This window comes from Camelina sativa, chromosome 15 (genome assembly GCF_000633955.1).
Source record: "Camelina sativa cultivar DH55 chromosome 15, Cs, whole genome shotgun sequence".
NCBI classification, from domain to species: domain Eukaryota; kingdom Viridiplantae; phylum Streptophyta; class Magnoliopsida; order Brassicales; family Brassicaceae; genus Camelina; species Camelina sativa.
In genome coordinates, this window is record NC_025699.1 from 14,324,050 (window position 1) to 14,346,152 (window position 22,103).

General features: G+C 37.1%; 3 protein-coding genes across 3 annotated transcripts; 2 read left to right on the forward strand and 1 right to left on the reverse strand.

Moving 5' to 3' along the window:
* On the reverse strand, positions 2,739-4,929 carry LOC104746767 (cytochrome P450 708A2-like). Its single transcript, XM_010468289.2, has 7 exons — positions 4,642-4,929; positions 4,239-4,557; positions 3,973-4,122; positions 3,515-3,853; positions 3,229-3,411; positions 3,009-3,136; positions 2,739-2,924 (listed from the first exon to the last, which is right to left on the reverse strand). The coding sequence occupies exons 1-7, from the start codon at positions 4,848-4,850 to the stop codon at positions 2,834-2,836; spliced, it is 1,419 nt and encodes a 472-aa protein (XP_010466591.1). The 5' UTR covers positions 4,851-4,929; the 3' UTR covers positions 2,739-2,833.
* On the forward strand, positions 15,685-18,680 carry LOC104746768 (plastidial pyruvate kinase 1, chloroplastic). Its single transcript, XM_010468290.2, has 6 exons — positions 15,685-16,460; positions 16,571-16,661; positions 16,783-16,976; positions 17,305-17,426; positions 17,584-18,062; positions 18,145-18,680. The coding sequence occupies exons 1-6, from the start codon at positions 15,849-15,851 to the stop codon at positions 18,444-18,446; spliced, it is 1,800 nt and encodes a 599-aa protein (XP_010466592.1). The 5' UTR covers positions 15,685-15,848; the 3' UTR covers positions 18,447-18,680.
* On the forward strand, positions 19,018-19,541 carry LOC104748455 (the record flags this gene model as incomplete). The annotated part of the gene is made up of 1 exon (XM_010470094.2): positions 19,018-19,541. A coding segment is annotated over one exon (522 nt), but the record flags the coding sequence as incomplete, so codon positions are not given.

The window sequence follows — 22,103 nt, forward strand, 5'->3', positions numbered from 1 at the left end:
AGTGCAAATATTCTAAAAATCTATGTGGATTAAACCATATTGAAATCAACATGTTGATAAACAAAAATGGAGACCACTAGGACATATGATGCATTATTATTGGTTGTTAAAATTCTTTATACTTTTGACCAAAATTTTTTTTTTATACTTTTAATTTCATCCTAACTATTTGACATCATTTAATTTATAGTAATCAGAATTTTATATTTTATTTTGCTTTACATCAGAATTTATTATTTTTCATACTCTATAAATAGAGACTTGTTTTATTTTATTTGAACATATAAAATAAAATAATAAAATAAAGAAAGTAAGGTGGTTGAAGTTTATTAAACAAAACCATTGTAGATGATAAAAATTGAATGAGTGTTGAATTATTAGGTGGAGGAAAGAGATGATGATGTGGAGTGTTAAAAAGTAAAAAGTAGGGTGTTGAAAAAAAAACCAATGTACATAGTTTTAAGTATTGAATTTGGTTCCTTTTATTTTTTTGGTTTGATTGATTTAGTTGAATTGGGTCAAGAATTTTCTATCTATCGTAGTATTTTTGCAGCAGTTTTTGCTCAAAAATACTTTTTGGAAAGTTTTTACATTTAATGCATTGATTTTAATATTATTTACCAAAACTTCAAAATTAATTATAGGTAAGATTTTAAAAAATAAATAAATCTTTCTACCTCATTCAAACATAAATATATGATTCCTTTTCATTTTTATTTGAATTTTTATTTAAATTATTTTGAATTATTCTATAATACATTTAGTTAATAAAAATTTGTGATTTTTTCCTGCATATGATGTAATACAAAAATTTTAAAACGGACAAATATTACTCAATAGATAAATAAAAAAATACGGGTACAATATCCCACATTGTCTAAAAGAATTGGGCAATGGTTCAGAATCATACTATAAAAGAGACCAAAATGATTCTGAATACAAATGAGTAGAAAGATTGATTTATGAGGTATTCAAACTTTAAAAACTTTTATTTGGTTTATTCAGGTTCTTTATTTTAAAGATTTTTAAAAGGTTAAATATGATAAATATTATATTGTAGATACACAATAAATATTAAAAATTAAGATTATATAGTGTGAGTTAAAATATCTCGAGACATGGTTATATAGTGGGACAAGTTTTATCGATATTTATATAAATTAAAAAATATCATTAATTCGGTGTAACAGTGGTAAAACATCATTTCATTATATTGTTAACACTGTCGGTATCAGAGAATAGACATATCTAATTAAATTGATTAAATAAATATTATGTAAAATAAATTATATTGCGGTATTATATAGTTTATTTAACAATTATTATATAACTATAACATATATAACCAACAAATACAACTTATAATTGAAATATTTTTATTATAAATAATTTTTCCCCGCGGTGTATCGCGGGTCCTAATCTAGTTATGGTATAAAATAAAACACTTGAAAAATTGAGTACTTTTTTTAATATACAATTTGTAACTCTTTTAAGGTATTGAATTATTTTTACACAAAGTTATTTTTTTCTCACAATAAATAACAAACTTGTAATGGATTTTTTAGATAATATAGCATTAATTCATGGGTTGTTGATTATAATTATATTATTTCATGGGTTATTATTCTTGCTAACTAGTTCTTTTAATGAATTATCTTCACCATGGAGAATTAGAGCACCCCAATTGATTCTTCCTGTAGAAGCTTCAGTCAGTTCACCACGAGCATTTGGGCTATGAGCCAGAAGCACATTGTACCCATCGGTGACCAATCTCTTGACTATCAAAGCTATCCATATGTCATTAGAAATAAGTAGTAAATTGACTATTTTTTTGCTCGATACACCATTCTATCATTATTTTCATTGATCCAGACATCTACATAGCCTTTATTGGGTCTTTTCTTACGCGTAAGAGGAACAACAACAGAGATATTAATTTCCCTTTCCTTCATTTTTCTCTTAGTTTTTTTTGTAAAGGTGCCCCTCCGTACACATCCTAAAATGTCATCTTCGATATCTAGATAGCCAAGGCTTCTAAAACCCCTCTTTATATTCTCTCTTATCTGGAATATTTTAACACTAGTGGAAAAAGGGATGTTCTCGGATCCCATATAACCTAGAATTGGCACATAAAAAACGGATATAAGTTTAAAAACAATAGCATATGTTAGTTTTTTCATTCTTTACTTAAAAAGGAAAAAATCTCAAAATCTAATTTGATCATACTCTCATGTAGGTAGGTGAATTTATTTTATATACAACATCGACAACACCAAAACATAAGAAGAAATATATAAATAAAAAAATTCTCATTATTATAATCTAAAAAAAAAATCAAAATCCAAACTTAAGAAAAAAAAAGTACTCTCACACTTTGATATCTCCGCCTTCTTCTCCTAAAAGTCAATTGTACTGAAATTTCGATTTTAATTTATCTGATCTCTCTCCCTCCGGCTACCCGATGCAAACTATGTCTCAGTCTAGTATGTCATAAGGATTCTAATGGCGATGGTATTAGTGGCAGAGGCAGCATAGAACCATGTGATCATTTCACAACCATGAATTTTATAACAACAGTTTAAGTTATGTAAAAATATCAAATAAAATATAAAATCAACATCTGAAAAATTATTTAAAATTTCATATATTTTTTATACCCGCGTAAATTACGCGAACTTTATCTACTATATATATAAGCCATTATTTTACTATTGTAATATTTTTTTAAGCAAATTACATATCCATATATAAATATATATATGCCATTATTTTATTATTATATTATAGCCCAATGATCACCAACGAAATATAACAACTCTAATACATTTTATACTTAAGTCTCTCTGGAGATTTGAACATCACATCCATGAGGAAACATAAGCATATAACTTCGAGTTACTGTGATCTCTGCCTTCATTGACCACCTGCAAACCAAATAAATCTAAGTAATGAGTTTGACATAATTTAAAACTATATAAATTCAGAGTCATAAGGTGATAAAAGCAGACCTATAACTACACAAATGGTGGATAAATATAGCCATCAGCATCTTAGCAAAGTAAGCTCCTACACAGAGTCTAGGACCAGCACCAAACGGAACGTAATTCTTCGAGAGTATCGCATCCACATCTTTTCCCTGTTAATAAAGTTAGGTACATGTGAAAATTTTGAATTTGATTAGTGGATTAGGAAGCAAATAGTTAATAATAAAGATCATATTTGAATCACCTTCCAACGCCATGGATTAAATACTAAAGGATCCTCGTACTTTTCTGGATTAAAATGGACACTTGGGTAGCCCATGAAGTTCCAACCCGCTGGAATTGTATAATCACCTACTTTGATGTCATGATCAGGTTTCCTAAGTATTACAGGTACTGTGGTTGAGATCCTAAGAGACTCATTAATCACCTGAAACAAAGTACCGTACATGTGTGTGTGTGTGTGAGCTATTAAAATGTACATGATTTTAAATTATCTTATCACTTTATCCATGATTTTGGAACACACTTACCATATTGGTGAAAGTCATGGATTTATAGTCTTCCCATGTTAGGCCGGACTGCTTGGCACTCTTATCTCCAACAATTCTTGCATGCTCTCTTTGAAGCTCTTGCATGACTTCAAGATTTTCGCTTATAAGTTTAATTGTAACCGCGAGAATCCGTGGTGTTGTTTCATTAGCAATCAGAAAGAAAGTATATATGTACTCGATCACATTATCCATATTCATTATTTCCTTTCCTCTATCGTTTTCTCCAAATATGATCTTAAAGAATTCTCCGAACTCCTCTCCTGATGCTCTCTTCTTCAACACTTCCTCTTTTAGTAACTTCTTCATCGTTTTTCTTGCCTGCCACAAAACATAATTATCACAGCTTTCATTATAAGCATATACCTATATGTATATATATATATATATATATATATATATATATATATATAGTATTGATAAGAGCACTCATTACTTGCCTTCATCATATTATAGACACCAATCCCAGGAATATTGAAAGGGAACCGAAACCAACCACTCGGAAAATATCTCCAACAAAGTGCAAGTTGTTTTGCCGCCTCTGGTTCCATCTCACCCATAACTTTCTTTGCAAGGCACTCAATTATGATCTGTAGCGGTTAATAATACAAATACTTGTGAGTTGACCATGTATCCTATATACCTTATCTACTTTATTTAATATTGTCAAGAGAAAGGCATCATAAAGTTGATCAATTATTTTTACCTTGCTTGCTGTTTCCTTAACGTCAAGAGTTCCATTCCTAGCTTCTTCACCCATGTATGTACGAATCAAGATATCGATATCTGCCAATATCCTCAATTTTAAACCTTGTGAACCCAATAGTTGGAGTGTCAAGTTCCTCGCATGTTTATGAGACTCTGTGCTCTGCAAAAATAAATTGTTATCTTCTGGAAATAGACGTGCTAAGCTCTTCGTGATACCAGGTATACGATTTGTCTTTGCCATCTCCAAATTCAGTTCATTATCCATTGAGATTATAACTTTGCCTCCAAATAAGCTTGTCCGAAAAAGCGGTCCATATCTATATTTATTTTTCAGACAAAAATGACAAAGTAACTTAAGTAAGTTAAAAAACAGTTTCTAAACAAAACAAAAATAAGCGAACCTCAAGAGTCTCTTTTTGAGGAAAGTTGAATACTGAAGAGCATCAAGAGGTTTCATGAACTCAATAGTTTCTCCAATGATTGGAAAACCCATCGACCTTGGAGGAAGTTTTTCATTACACTTTGGATTGCTCCATTGATAGATCAAATGGCATAGCTTCACCACTATGAGTGAAACGATCACAATCCATAGCTTATAAATGGCCTCCATATTAATTTCTTTCTTTTTTGTCAACTATTTTGGTTATATTTGTTTTATGGATGAATGTTGCATGAATAAGAGGGAAGAACTCAGGTATTTATAGCAGTGATATCATAGGATTTCAAATTTTGTTTTTTGGTTTTCAAAGTTTTTTTTAATCTTATTGTTTATTTGAAAGTATTCTCTCAATTAAATAATTTGAGATTATATTCCCTCCCATTTATTCACATGTGAACGTGACCTCATTTACCTTTTGTTATCTAGTCATCTACTTCATTTACATTTTCTAAATTTTCTTCATAAAGAAAGTTCAAAAAGTAAGTTCTGTTAAAAGTCATTGGCTAGCCAGAAAAGAGAAAATCCTAAACTTTAATTTAGTTTTTAAAACAAGATCAAGAAAAAATAAATGCAAATAAATAGGATGCAACATTTTTGGTTAAAGCAATAAAGATATCAACTGACTTTTATATACATACAAATATGAGAGAAATCAGAGATATCAAAGTGTTAAAGCAAAAAGCAAAAAGTCAATTTCTTTGATATCTCCGCCTTCTTCTCCTAAATCGGTTAAAGCAACATTTTTGAAAAATATATATATACATACAAATTATTTATAATGTTCAAATAAATCATATTAACTTATATTTATTGTTAACTAGATAAGGGCCCACACGATGTGCGAGTTTAAAAATTGTTGAAGAAAAGAAATCCTAAATCTTAAACAAATTTTTAAAAGTATAAAAAGAATTTTTATTTCTTGAATTAAACATATAAATAATATTAGTTAGAGAAAAAATCATATTTGTATTTACCTTCATACACTTATTTATACTTATATATTTTTAATATATTATAATAATTATTACAATAATTTAAGCTAAATTATATCCCACCAAAATTTTTACCAATAACTCATCATTACGAATATTATTATTGTCAAATTTTAAAAACTTTTCACAACTTATTCACAAAATATTTTATATGCAAATAATTTATCAAAGCAACATCTAATTAGTAAGCATGTACAATTTTTCTCTATGTTTTACCATCTTACATTCAAAGTTATTTTATTGTTAAAGTATGCTCTTTATCACCACCTATAAAATATTTTCTGAACAAATTAAACAAATTTTATGTTGCTTTACTTTCATTTTAGCATAATTATAGTTCTTATAATTTCTAAAATTGTTTTGTAACATAATTTCTTTAACCATGATTTTTTTTACTCCAAAGATATTTTGGATGAACAAAAATTATCTACTATATCCCAATGATTTTATGACCAACCTAATAAAAGTTGAGAAAATGAGAAAATTTATTATAAAATAACAAAAATTAATAATTTGAAAAGTATAATCACGATGGTATATATGTCTTCGATAATTCAAATATACAAAATAAAAAATTTATAAACAATCCAAAACATGACATATGTCATAATCACGTTAAGGATCGACGACCTATTTACTCCTCATAAGTATCACATTGTACCAAAACTACTTAAAACTATGACCTCATCTCAGATATTCTCGAATCGTAAATTTTCAACTTATTTCTACCATAATCAAAAGTTCTCATATATTTCTCCATATTACCTGGGTTTAAACAATTTACGAACCAAATCGGCTAGAAAACCACATAAATTCGGTTTGAAACAAATTTTAAAATGGTTTACCATTCCAACTTCCCAAATTTTAAAATCACTTCTCAATTATTCAATCAAGCAGCTCTTGTTTTAGTACCGGAATCATCAACATTATTCAAAAGAGAAAACTCTAGTTTTAAGCAGAAACATCAATAACCGACTAATCTTCCAAACTTATAATCCTATTAACTATAGAATCACTTTTTGAAACTCCATCATTGTCTCCATCCTTGATTAAATTAGCGGGCTTTATTTACTTCGATTCCATTTCATTGCATCTGACTTTCATTGAAGAACCCGCACGAATGAACCCTACATTCGTTTTGAGAGTGAGACTCGATCCCTGGTGTGCTGGTGCCTCTTACAATGGATTTACCAATGGCCACTGCACTAAGGTCACTTCACGAACATACTTATTACGTAGATAGAATGTTATTTTCTTAATTAGCTGTCCTATTACGTTCAAAAATAATAATTCTTTTGACATAACTTACGTTATTCTTTTTAAATTTGTTATTCACTATTTATTGATTAATAATAATATACATGCTTAATGAATTACTTTTTTTGTTTATACATGTCAAAATCTAGTTGAGAAAAAATGTATAATATAATTAGCGTACAATAAAAAATAGATTAATTTTGTTAATTTTTCTTTTTGATTTAGGAATTATTTTAAGATATAAACATGTAAATTTTATGTAGATTTAATGTTAGCTGTTTTGTAAAATAATAATTTTTGACACGTGTTAACATCTCATCAGTATACTTGACACGTGTCACGATCTGGTGAGTTATTAACTTTGAGAACCAAGCTTTATATAATAAGATTTTAATGAACAAAATAATTTGTAATATTTTTATAAAATTTCAGTGTTCCTTTTTATTTTTTGAACAAACGGATGATTTCATTCATTATAGTAGAAAGAAACATACATGGGGATATGATTGTTTAAGAACACCATACAAAGGCATTCCCCATATTTAAAAGCAATAAAGATACAATGATAGATATGGATAATCGATACTAGGGGCTTGAGAGCTATGAACCAAATTCTAGCTAGCATTTTGGAACCTCTGAGATGCCATGGATGAGAAGATTGCCACTATCTTGAAGCGAAGACGAAGCAGCGTTGAAAAGGCCAAAGCTGAGGATCTCACCGGAATGAGAGTGTCTACTCGAGGTAGAGCTTTGCCAAGGGTTCGAGCATGGTTGAGAGTGCTCTGTTTTCCAGTAAATAGCTGAGTGGTTTCGGTGCTAAGGTTGGATGGGATTTGCTTGAAGAGGTTGCGGTAACCACCACTCCATGGAGTTGAGGTCATAATGTCACTATTCTTCAAGGTTTTAGGAGGGAACTTCATAAAGTTGATGATTTGCAAAGTATAAGGCTTGGTACACATGGGAGGTGACGAGAAGAGGTTGTTGGAACATCGGTAACTACCGCTCCATAGTGATGGGATCATAATGCCGATTTCCTTCAAGCTATCGTCTTTGAGAGTAACATCCCTAGATGATTCTAATAACAGAGTTTTCAAATAATTCTTAAACCAACCTAGCAACATTGGTGACTTAAGATCCAAATGTAGTCTTCGAACAAATGATACCAATAAGCTACACAACACTTGACTAGGATGGGGCAGAGATGAGTTCAGACCAAACCTGGGCTTTATAGGATATGGGGAGAGACTTCTGTATATGGGCCAAAGGGGTGAGCTTAACGGGCCTTTAAGGAACATGTCCATTAAGATAAACCCTAACTCCCCTTTGGTTGGATCGATGGTGATTAGCCTGAGAAGACTGAGCGGCGGCGGTGATGAGTAAATGATAAGATCTGAGAAGAGCTTCGCCGGAGTTTGTGGCTTCAGAGCAAGGAGTAAAACCAAGCTAAGATACCACAAAGGAATTGTGACTGAGGGGACCGAAGTGGAGGATGGTTGGTGGGTTAGGGTTGGACCTTATGCCATTTTAAACACCGGTTTGATATCCGCTGAAACTCGGTAAGAACGGTGGTCGACGAGGGTCACACAATAGCCAGATATGAGGGATCTGAGAGAAATCTCAGATTTAATATTGGAAGCGCTGCTAGATTTATAAGAGTACTCTTCTCCCTTCTTTAGAATCGTTACTGACAAAGGAGGATGAGTCCAAAGTGGATTTCCTCTACAGAATTTAAAATCGGTTGAGGGAAAGATCAGGGAAGAGGAGAAATTTTGATTTTGGGAGTAGTTGCACAACAAGAGAACAAATAAAAAGTTACAAAAGCTTAATAAAATGAATAAGGGTTGGTAGATCCCGACGCCGGCAAGCTTCATAGATATGGGGAATGCCTCGATAACTGGGTCCGAGCGAGTTTACGTCTTTTTGGTTTATCAGAAGTTCGCTCCAAAATAATTAAAAAAAAAATTACAGTGTTAAGTTCTATTTTTCTATAATAAAAGAAGTACATTTTGTAGAATGTTAAAATCAATAATTTATCTATTTTAATTGTCATTGCAATTATGTATAGAAAGTGTTTAATTACAATTATAAACGATAATTTTGAAATGAAAATCAATTTTCAGTTAGGTTTCAATTACTCAAATTTTAAAAATAAAATATTAAAATTTTCTCTCTCCACTAATCTATCAACAAAATTAATTTCTTTAATTAAATTTTGAATATTTCAACTAATTTATCAAACATTCACCTCTCATCTTCATTGGTTCTTATTTAAAAATATTTGAATCAATGGATAGTTAAAACCATAAATAAAAATCTTGTAGAGGAGCAAAGATTTCTCTCCCAAGCACACTCTCCGAGGAGCCATGAGAATGTCTTTTAACCGGATCTCACCCACCCCTTTCAGCCAATAGCAACTGGTCCATCCCTCTTACCGCCGGTCCAAACGGTAACACTCGAGCATCTTTTCAAATTTCTCCTCTGTTTAATCCTAGATCTGAAAAGCTTCTCCAAAGCATGACATTTGGTTTTGCTAATCGCCTGTGTTAATCGGATCTTACTGCTTCCTCACTGCATTTACTACCTCCCAACCGAAAAACCAAACCTTCTTAAGTGCGTTTTTGAAGCCACAGTAGATATCTTTTGTCTTTCCCGCTCCAAGTTCTCTTTTGTCTCAATCTTCTTCCCCTGGTGAGCAAACCACTATGTCCAACCGCATCCCTCACCACCTCAAAGGGAAAGAACCCATCCGGGATTTCTCACCACCACCTCATAAACGAATCAGAGCCCCCGATCTTGACACATCGGATCTGATAGAGGAGAACTCACTCACACTCATTGGCCGGCTCACAAACCCTGCGGTACAAAGAATGCATGCTTTATTCCCTTTTCTCCTAAACCGCTGGAACCTTCAAGGAAAAGCAGACGAAGCAGATCTTGGTCAAGGTATATTCCAATTCAAGTTCGACAATGAGGAAGATATAAACAGGGTGTTGGCAAATAGACCATACCATTTCGACCAATGGATGATCATTATCCAACGGTGGGAACCAGTTATTTCTCCCTCTTTCCCCTCGATGCTTCCCTTCTGGGTTGATATCCAGGGCCTACCTAAACATTACTGGAAAAATGAAATGATCCATTCCATAGGTGAGGCTCTAGGCAAGATTATGGACTGGGAAATATCCTCCTCATCGATTCAAATCAAAATCCTGCTGAATGGACTAGAGCCAATAACAAAGGAAACCATTGTGGAGTTCTCTGACGGTAACGAAGCCCTGCTATGCTTGGAATATAGGAATCTCAAGAATCACTGTAAGCACTGCTTCTGCCTCACCCACCACAAGACGTCCTGCCCGTGCCTGCAAGTAGAGAAAAAAGAGATATTTTTAAAGCAAGATCAAAGAAACCTTAACTCAGGCCAAAAATCTCTAACTCGGAACTACTATATCCCCCAAGATAACTTTCTGCCACCAAGAGATACTTCCCAACAGGCTGGTAGGTCATACCAAAGTCAACATAATTCCCTCCCAAGGAAAAGACAGTTTGAGGATATGAATCGTAATTCCACAAGATTACCTGGAAGAAGAAACTCACACAACAACAATAGGAGTCACCTTGGAACTAGACCTGAGCGAGAAAGATAATTTGCCTCTTACAGTAGGGAGGAACCTCACCCCTCTCGCAGGAGGTATCTAAACTACTCACAGCCCCCACCACGTACCACAGTGTGGAGGGAAAAAATAGTTTCCTCAGCTGAGAGCCCAGCAGAACTTTCTGTCTCTTCAAGAGCAAGAATACCCCCTCTCGAACTAAACCCTGGAACCCCTGAACCTCCACTACCTCCTCCTCCTACTGTGAACAACAACATCTTTTTCACCACAACGTCTTTCCCCCCACGATAACACGCAACTTCTTCCTTCCCGCGATCAGGTCATGACTGACCTCCAGGAAGTCACCATTCAGTACTTATCTTGTCCCGACCTTATTGAAAGAACAGCCCAGCAAGCGAGAGTTCTCTAGAGTGAAGCAGAAAATATGGTGGAAGCCACTGCTAATTCCATCATAGCAGCAAACCTTGCCTCCTCACAGCTCCAGGCTTCATCTGGTCAGATATCCCTAGACCCTCAAATCCCTCTAATGCCATCCCCAAATGAACCATTATTATCTCATAAGGCGGGTGCTGGAGTCTCTAAACGAGGGCAAGGACGCCCCCCTCTGCAAAAACAAGCATCTAAGACATGTCAAAAACTCCTAGGTGCAAAAACCCAGAAAAGAAACTTCACTCAGGGTTCCCCGAGAAAGTCAAGTACCTCAAATGCCCCCACGAGGTCCGGTCCTTCACGCCCTGCTCCACGAAAAAGCTCAAAAGTTCCCCCTGAAACCTCCAGTGCAGGATAAAACAGCTCCCAACCAATGCAAAATCCAAATCAGAGCCAGGACCCTACTCTTACAGGCTCCCCCTCTCAAACTCCCGCGACCTCAAACCCACCTACAATCTCAATCATTCCTGCAAGCAAGAAGAGAAAGGCGGATTTTCAGAAACCGCCAACCCCTCTTCCTTAAGGGTGGTGAGCTGGAACTGTTGTGGGTTGGGGAACCCCACAACAATTCAAAGATTAAGGGAAATCCGCAAAAAGATTTACCCTGATATCTTGTTCTTGATGGAAACTAAGAACCCGAGTGATGCTGTTCTTAGTAAACTCCAGTGGCTTGATTACCAAAATCATCACCTAGTTCCCCCTCACTCACATGCTGCGGGTGGTCTTGCTCTGTTCTGGAAAACAAACGTAACCGTGGAGATTTTAAACTCAAACCAACACTTTATTGATACGAAAGTAGAAGCAAAGGGAAGAACCTTTTATGCAACCTTCTTGTATGGCGAGCCAGAGAGAGCAAACCGTATTCTAGTATGGAATCAACTCCACGAGCTTGCAAAATCCAGATCGGGTCCTTGGTTTATTACGGGAGATTTTAACGACATCACTTGTAGTGATGAGAAGGTGGGGGCCCGGAACGCTCAGAGGGCTCTTATACTGACCTAAGATCCTTCATGTCGTCTTGTGACATGTATGACCTGAAGCATTCGGGAAATTTCCTGTCATGGACAGGTAAAAGGCACTCTTACGTGGTTAGATGCAAACTAGATAGATCAATGGCGAACAGTGATTGGATTATGGTTTACCCTTCGGGCAGAAGTGAATATCTAAGATTTGAGGGCTCGGATCATCGTCCCTTGGTAACATCTTTCGACCCTGTTAAACAACATCGCAAAAGCCTGTTTTGTTATGACAGAAGATTCAAAGATAACCCTGAAGTCAGCCACCTTGTTCTTAAAGCATGGAATCTTAATCCAAACTCCCCCATTGACCATCGTTTACACCTATGAAGAGTTGCTATCATTAAATGTAGTAAAGCGAACCTGCTAAATAGTAAACGAGAGATCTTATCTCTTAGTGATCAACTAGAAGAGGCCATGTGCGACAATGATGCAAGCCAAGAGTGCATAGACCTTTTAAACCAAAAGCTTTCAGCAGCCTACAAACAAGAGGAGGAATATTGGAAGCAACGAAGTAGACAATTCTGGCTTACTCTTGGTGATAAGAACTCGGGTTATTTCCACGCTGCAACGAAAACCAGAAGAGCCATCAACAATATCTCAGTGTTAGACTCTCCCCTGGGCAACAAAGTGTATGAGGAGAACGAAATTGTTAAAACTATCTCTGAGTATTTCCAAGATATATTTACCTCTCAGGAGAGAGATAGAGAAAGGGTAGTCCAAGAAGCTCTCCAACCGTGTGTTACACCGGAAATGAACAAAAAGCTTATTGCCATGCCATCTCCCATAGAGATCAAAACCGCCTGTTTCGACATACACGCGGACAAAGACCCAGGCCCTGACGGATTTTCAGCTAGTTTCTTCCAAACCAATTGGGATACGGTGGGAAACGCCATTATAGCAGAAGTCTAAGCTTTTTTCATCTCTGGCAACCTACCATAGAAAATAAACCACACGCATGTCAGGCTTATACCAAAAACACCAACAGCTCAGAAAGTGTCTGACTACAGACCAATTGCCCTCTGTTCAGTCTACTACAAGATTATTGCAAAACTCCTTGCCAAAAGACTACAACCTGTTCTAAATGAATGTATATCTGAAAACCAGTCTGCTTTCGTCCCGCAAAGAGCCATCTCGGATAATATCTTAATTACCCACGAAACCCTTCATTACCTTAAGACCTCCGGAGCTGAGAAGAGATGTTTCATGGCTGTTAAAACAGACATGAGTAAGGCCTACGACAGACTTGAATGAGATTTTATCAAAGCAGCTTTAGAAAGGTTAGGTTTCCACAATACCTGCATAGGATGGCTTATGCAATGTGTTACCACGGTCACATATTCATTCCTAGTAAATGACCAAGCAAAAGGACTGGTAGTTCCTCAACGAGGCATCAGACAGGGCGATCCTCTCTCCCCCTACCTCTTTATCATCTGTAGTGAGGTTCTATCAGGTCTTTGTCTAAAAGCTCAGAGAGAAGGAAATCTGATTGGCATCAGAGTTGCGAAGGGAAGCCCCAGAGTAAACCATTTACTCTTTGCTGACGACACAATGTTCTTCATTCGGTCGGATCAACAGAGTTGCCACAAATTGAAAAGCATCCTACAGAAATATGAGTCAGCTTCAGGTCAGAAAATAAACCAGGATAAATCATCAATCACTTTTTCTGTCAAAACACCTCCAAACAGAAGAGCACAAACAAAATCTACTCTCAATATACAAAAGGAAGGAGGACAAGGCAAGTATCTTGGACTCCCTGAACTCTTTGGAAGAAAGAAAAAGGACTTGTTTACCTCTATAGTGGATCGAATAAAACAGAAAGCCCTCAGTTGGTCCTCGAGGTTCCTCTCTACTGCAGGCAAGCTCACCATGCTTAAAGTGATCCTTTCTGCGATGCCAACCTACACCATGTCATGCTTCCACCTACCGGGATCACTCTGCAAACGCCTCCAATCAGCCCTTACAAGGTTTTGGTGGGATGCAAATACAGAAAAGAATAAGATGTCGTGGTTAGTTTGGAAAAAGATAACAAAACCAACCAAATTTGGTGGTCTAGGCATCAGAGACATAAAACATTTTAAGAAAGCATTGCTGGCTAAACTTGCCTGGAGATTATTGACAAAGCCACATAGCCTCTTTGCAAAGGTTCTCCTGGGGAAATATTGTAAAAACTCGTCCTTCTTGGATTGTAGAGTTTCATCATCAGCTTCGCATGGCTGGAGGAGTATTTGTATGGGTAGAGATCTACTCCAAGCCAATATGGGCATGTTAATAGGCTCTGGCAGTTCCATTCCTATCTGGAGAACACCGTGGTTGTCTGTCTCCACCCCTTCTGCCCCCATGGGTCCCCCCACAAAAGATTCACAAAACCTCACAGTAGCAGATCTTATCCTGCCAGAAACTGGAGAATGGAATGTGGACCTCATTAGACAAATCCTACCAGCTTATGAAACAGATATCAGAATGTTAAAACCAAGCTTTAGAGGAGCAAAGGACACCTGGGCATGGCTACCTACAAAAGATGGTGTATATATGGCGAAATCGGGTTATTTTGAGTCCACCAAACCTGCGGATGAAAACAATTCACTGAGCCAGGTTAGTGCGAGCATCACAGAAAACTTCAACTGGCATAAATGCATTTGGTCCCTTAGAACATCCCCAAAAACCAAACTTCTCCTATGCAAAGCTGCTCATAATGCCTTACCAGTGGGCGCAAATCTCCTTCATCGAGCTATCAGTGACTCTGCTAAATGCCTCCATTGTGGTGGTGAAGAAACGACACTGCACCTTTTTTTCCAGTGCCCTTTTGCGATAAGATTCTGGTCCATGCTCCCTGTTAAACACCCCATTAGATCGGAATCCATAAATTCAACTATGGAAAGTATTGCTCTCACTAATAAACTCATCTGCCTACCTCCTACCGGCATAGGTTTTGGCCCCATTGCTCCATGGCTGATCTGGGCGTTATGGACCACCCGAAATCAACTAATCTTCAACAAAAAGGTTCTGTCGGCTGAGGAAACTCTGTCTATCGGTATGCAAAGAGCCAGAGAATGGCAGAATGCCCAAGTCCCCCCTCCGAAACCAGATCAACGACACAAACAAAACCCACAACCCCCTCGACCTCGATCTGACCTCATCTGCTTCACAGATGCCGCTTGGTGCGACGGATCAGCTGGTCTTGGATGGGTGATTACAGACCAATCCGGTCAGATCCAAGCCGAAGGATCTACCTTGATGACCCATGTTAACTCCTCGTTGATGGCCGAAGCGCTGGCAACTCTCACAGCAGTGGAAGTTACACTCGAATCGAACATCAGGGACATCTTTTTCGCTTCCGACTCGCTTATGCTGGTCCAAGCTCTTAATCAGAAGGTCCACCAGAAGGAACTTCACGGGACTCTCCACGATGTCCTTTCTCTATCCTCTATTTTCAATGGTTGTTCTTTCAACTTCGTTTCCCGAATTCTAAATCACCACGACGATCGTCTGGCAATGGATGTCCTTCGGTCTGTCGTTCTATAATCCCTAAGTTTATTTAATTGAAAAGTCGTTTTTGTTCAAAAAAAAAAAAATCTTGTATGAACATAAATCATAGGTTTTGATTAGACTCTCAGGTAGGTGAACATATATAGCCTCGACGACGGCACCAAAACATACGAACAAATGTTATTATTCCCAATTTAACCCTTTCCGAATGTCCGTCCTATCATATCAGAAAAGAAAACAATCAAAATCCAAATTAACAAAAAAAACACTCTCTCACACTTCGATATCTCCGCCTTCGTCTCCTCAGAGCCAACTGTACTGAGATTTCGATTTCGATTTCTCCGATCTCACTTCCTCCGGCTACCGGCGGAAACTATGTCTCAGTCCATCCAATTCTCCACTCCTTCACGGACTCCTCACCTTCTCCATCTCCCTCACTCTCAATTCAACCGTCCTCTCTCATCCATCTCCTTCCGTCGCTTCCCTCTTACTACCATCAAATACACCTCCATCAGAGCTTCCTCTTCGTCACCGTCTCCTTCACCGGATCTTGATTCTTCATCCTCTTCATCCTCCTCCTCATCTTCGTCGTCGCAGGTGCTTCTCTCACCTAACGGTACTGGCGCTAATGAGAGATCCGTTGTGGCTACGGCGGTTACGACGGATGCGGCTGGGATTGAGGTTGATACCGTGACGGAAGCTGAGCTTAAGGAGAATGGATTTAGGAGCACGAGGAGGACGAAGCTGATCTGTACGATCGGACCGGCGACTTGTGGATTTGAGCAGCTTGAGGCGCTTGCTGTTGGAGGTATGAACGTGGCGAGGCTCAATATGTGTCACGGTACGCGCGATTGGCACCGTGGTGTTATCCGTAGTGTTCGTAAGCTTAATGAGGAGAAAGGCTTTGCTGTTGCTATTATGATGGATACTGAAGGTAGTGAGATTCATATGGGAGATCTTGGTGGTGAAGCTTCTGCTAAAGCTGAGGTTGTTTGAATCTCTTCTCTTCTCCTTTTGATTATTTGAGATGTTGTTCGATGTAGACATTGCTGTGTATAATTTGAGATGTTGAAACTTTGGTGATGACATTTTTACAGGATGGTGAGGTTTGGACTTTCACTGTTAGAGCTTTTGATTCTTCTCGCCCTGAACGTACCATCAGTGTTAGCTACGATGGTTTTGCCGAAGGTATATGTGATTATGGTTTATTTCATAGTAGCATGAACTGGAATGATTAGCATTAGATGAAAAATCATGGTGATTTGAGTATGAAATGAGAATTAATTGGGCTTTTTTGTTTGTGATGTAGATGTAAGAGTTGGTGATGAACTTCTGGTTGATGGTGGTATGGTGAGATTTGAAGTGATTGAGAAGATTGGTCCTGATGTCAAGTGTCTATGTACCGATCCCGGTTTGTTGCTTCCTCGAGCTAACTTGACTTTTTGGAGAGATGGAAGTCTTGTACGAGAGCGTAATGCCATGCTTCCAACTATTTCTTCCAAGGTTTGTAATTTTTATCTTCCCTTTAAGCTTTGGGTTACGATTAATTTTATCTGGTGGATTTGGGATGGATGAAAGCAATGTGAAGATGTATACTTTTGGAACCTAGATGAGTCCATGTTAGAAAACAGAGGGTAAAATAAAGTAAAGAAACCACAAAAGAGACTCTGTCACAATAGCAGTTCTTTCTCTGTCAAACTAGAGTCCATGTGAATCTAAAACTGTAGTTGATTTTACATGCACTTCATCGTGTACATAAAACATATAAAATTTCTTCCTGTGGGAAAGCAGACTCATTTTCACTAATGAGAACTCAATTGTTCTGTTTCAGGATTGGTTGGATATTGATTTTGGAATTGCTGAAGGTGTGGATTTCATTGCTGTATCGTTTGTCAAGTCGGCTGAAGTAATTAATCACCTTAAAAGTTATCTTGCTGCTCATTCCCGTAAAGGGTAAGTAAACATTCTCAATATCAACGCATCATACTGCTGTATAGGAAATATATGGTCTACTTTGGGGGTCAGGCTATTACAGGATTGGGTTTTGCGCCATGTGTTCTTCATCTTTAGTTATAATTTTGTTTTGACGGTGTGTTCATTTACGATGCAGGGAAATTGGGGTGATTGCAAAGATCGAGAGTATTGATTCATTGACCAATTTGGAAGAAATTATTCTAGCGTCTGATGGAGCCATGGTTGCAAGAGGAGATCTGGGTGCTCAGATACCTCTTGAACAAGTTCCAGCAGCTCAACAGAGAATCGTCCAAGTCTGCAGAGGGCTTAACAAACCCGTCATTGTCGCTTCACAGCTGCTCGAGTCCATGATTGAGTACCCAACTCCAACCAGAGCAGAAGTAGCCGACGTGTCTGAAGCAGTAAGACAAAGATCAGACGCATTAATGCTCTCTGGGGAATCAGCTATGGGTCAATTCCCAGACAAGGCGCTCACGGTTCTAAGGACTGTAAGTCTAAGAATCGAGAGATGGTGGAGGGAAGAGAAACGTCACGAGTCTGTGCCGCTTCAAGCCATAGGCTCAACTTTTTCAGACAAAATCTCAGAAGAGATCTGCAACTCTGCTGCTAAAATGGGTAATAATAATTCAGGTTCTGTATTTGTCGAAAGCAATCTGTCTATAGTCTCTCTCTCATTTTACTTATCCAATTCTTGCAGCTAACAATCTTGGCGTGGACGCGGTTTTCGTCTACACAACGAGCGGACACATGGCATCTTTGGTCTCCCGGTGTCGCCCAGACTGCCCTATCTTTGCTTTCACAACAACAACCTCAGTGAGAAGACGCTTAAACCTGCAATGGGGACTTATCCCATTCCGTCTAAGCTTCTCAGACGACATGGAAAGCAACTTGAACAAAACGTTCTCGTTACTGAAATCAAGAGGTATGATCAAATCTGGTGACCTCGTGATCGCAGTCTCGGACATGTTGCAATCGATCCAGGTTATGAACGTCCCGTAATTCCTCTCTTTTTTACAATTCCGCAAAAGAGTGTCTTGTTTGTTTCCTACTTTGTTACTGTTTTTAGACTACTCTTTCTTACATTAGAGATTCCAGAGGCATCGTCATCTTCGGTTTGTTAGCAGTGGACGTGTGCCACGAATGTAAGCTCTGTTTGTAGTGTACTGTTTTCTTCTTCTTCTTGTGTCGGCTTTCAAGTTTCAATAATATCTATCAGTAATCTTTTCTAAATTATCTTAATTTGTATGGAACATTCGGACGAAAATTAAAGCTTGTTTATTTAGAAATAAATGTAAACCCAAATAGGATTAGGAGTTATATAATAAACGTAATTCTAATACAATTAGAAGAAGGATTTAGATACTCTTCCAACTTGAAGAAGAAGCTATCTCTTATAAAGTTGCCAAAAGAAATAGAGTAGAAAAGAGGAAAAGTTCCTAAAATCAGTAAGTTGTATAATGTTAATTCTAATAGGTTTAGGAGAAGCATAAACCTATAAATAAGTCTATGGAGAGGTGTTCCATCTAGTTTTAAGAAATTTTTAAATCAATAAGATAGGTGTTCTTAAATTTCAAGTTCGAATAATCGAAAGAGACCTCGGATGAAGAATCAGGAGAGTGATTTATATCAAACTCCATCGGACTGGTCGGATGAAGAGATTAAGCGGAGTTGTGAGTTTTTGAAAAAAGTGAAAGAGTTAGATGATGAGACAATCTTTGTTAAATTTGCCAATGCAATGAAGTCTTATCAATCTAAGTCTTTAAGCTACATCGAGGTCAAAGCCAAAGTCGCTTCCATTCTCCGTAACCACGACGTTTTGGTCCAAGAGTTTCATCAGCTTATATCGGATTTAGCTACCAATGAGAAAAATTGTAATGCGGCGAAATCAGACGTGGAACGCACGGTTGAGTTTTTGAACAAACTCGAAGGTTTGGGGAAGGGTTTACACGGTGCGTTTCTAAATGCGTTGGTGTTTGGCGGTGATATCGTAGCTTTGGTTGAACAACTTGACGTGATTTTACACGATCACGAGTTTCTGAAAGAAGAGTTCAAAGCGTTTTTAATCGATTCCCGTTTATATAAAAAACCATGATTGCTACGTTGTGAATCTCGTTATTTCTTTTGTCTCTCTAGTCTTTTTTTTTCTACTTTTTTTTTTCTTTTGGATTTACCAAATTTGTTGCTACGTTGTGCATCTCTCTTTGCTTAGTGAAAGGTGTTTCTTCGGAATATGGTATTGATTTCTTAAGTTGGGCTTGTTTGGGCTTTAGTTCCACCACAACGTCCCTAGTATGAGTCTCTTACTTTTTAGCATATTCGAATCATCATCATCATTATTCATCAATGTAGCTTTCTGAGGTGTTATGAGGGATTATTTGTTTCCCTCAATCAAAATTTCACTCATAGTTCTTCCTCAAGTAGTCGAGTGGACCAAAACAAAATGATGGTAGGAGTTTCAAAAGGAAACCCACTAATTTGTGTTTATATAGCTAATAGTATGTAAAAATATGCAACTTTTTTCAAGAATTCACTATTTGTGTTACATTATATCAACTTTTTAACAATTCCGCAAAGAGTGTCTAGTTCCCAACTTTGTTAATGTTTTTAGACTACTCTTCGTACAGTGTACTATTTTCTCTTTTTCTTTGCTGGCTTTCAAGTTTCAATAATATCAGTAATCTTTTCCAAATTATCCTAATTGTATCGAACATTCGGAGGAAAATTAAAGCGTACTCCCTCCGTTTCATAATATAGGATGTTTAGAGGAATATTTTAGTTTCATAATATAAGATGTTTTCAACTTTCTATGCAACTTTTAGATTAAATTTATATTTTCTATTATGCAGACTTGTTTATGATTGGTTTAACTTTTTAAAAGTAACTATTTCTTAATATGCGTGTTTCCACTAAAACATCCTATATATTGAAACGGAGGGAGTATTAATTTAGACAGATCCAGACGTGTGTGGAGCAGATATCAAAGACAACATGTGCTTCTTCTAAACTTTTTTTCATCGATTCCTTTCTCCTTCTGAGATTTGGACAATTGTAGGTTCATTTCCATGGGAGCATGAACCGAATTGCAGCCATCCATTCCTGTTTCTGCTAGTATTTTCTTTGCATATCTCTCTTGTTTTAGACCAATGCCTCCTTCATGTTGATACACTTCGATTCCAAGGTAATATGTCAATAAACCAAGATCACTCATCTCGAATTTGGTTGCCATCTCCCTTTTAAACTCGAATATGGACTCCAAGGATGAACCTGTAACAAGTAAATCATCCACATACACAGCAACAATAAGTATGAACCCTTTCTCTTCCTTGTGATATAATGACGGTTCCTTTGAGCATCTAAGAAACTTCAATTCCTTGAGAATCTTATTGAGCTTGTCATTACATGCTCTAGGAGCTTGTTTTAAACAATAGAGAGCTTTATTCAGCTTATACATCTTATCTTCACTTCCTAAGCTTACAAATCCTTCTGGTTGGGTGACATAAACTTCTTCTTTCAATTCGTCGTGGAGGAACGCAGTTTTGACATCAAGATGATGTATCTTCCAACCGTTTGAAGCCGCTAGAGCAATGATAAAACGTATCGTTTCAATGCGTGCCACTGGAGCAAACACTTCATCAAAATCAATGTCGTATCTTTGTACATACCCTTTCGCCACTAACCGTGATTTGTACTTGCTAACACTACCATCCGAGTTTCGTTTAATTTTGAACACCCACTTCAAACCAATTGGCTTAACACCGACAGGTAGATCAACAAGATTCCAGGTTTTATTCTTCTCTATCGATGCAAGTTCTTCCTCGCATGCCTCTATCCATACCTTTAGTTCTTGTGCTTCTTGAAAATCCCAAGGCTTTTCATTCATCACCATTAACACCTGTTCACACTCTATTTCTACGATAAGAACATAATCATTCAGATATGCTGGTGCTTGTCTTGGTCTCGTTGATCTTCTTAACTGAGGTTGTTCCAGTTCATTGATGTCATCTTCATTTCTCATAACTTCAATATCGCTTTCCTCTTTTACCAAAGTGTCAGTTTCTCCATCCGCTACAACGTCTCTGCTCATAGCTCGAGTGACGTCCGGAAACTGTTCCTCTGTTCCAGCCCGTGTTTCAATGTCTCTTATACCATTATTACCAAACTCCGCGAGATCAATAACAAATGTTCCTGAGTTTATATGAGATTCCTTTCCTGCATTATTCCAGCTCCAACTCTTACTCTCATCAAATATCACATCTCTACTCACAACTATCTTCTTGGTTGTAGGGTCAAGAAGGCAATAGGATTTCGAACCAGGCCCGGCTCCAAGGTGTACCAACAATCTCGATCTATCATCAAGTTTTTTTCTTCCAGCAGGTTTGGTTCTTGCATAGCAAACACATCCGAACACTCTAAGATGACCAAGGTTTGGTTTCTTCCATTTAAACACCTCATACGGAGTCGTTTCAATCAACGATCTGGTTGCAATCCTATTGATTAGGTAAGTAGCATGTCTCACTGCCTCTCCCCATAAATAGTTTGGTATATCCATGTGCTTTAGAATGCTCCTAGTCATTTCCATAAGCATTCGATTACGTCTTTCGACGACTCTGTTTTGTTGGGGTGAATACGGTGCCGTCAAGTGTCACCGGATGTGAA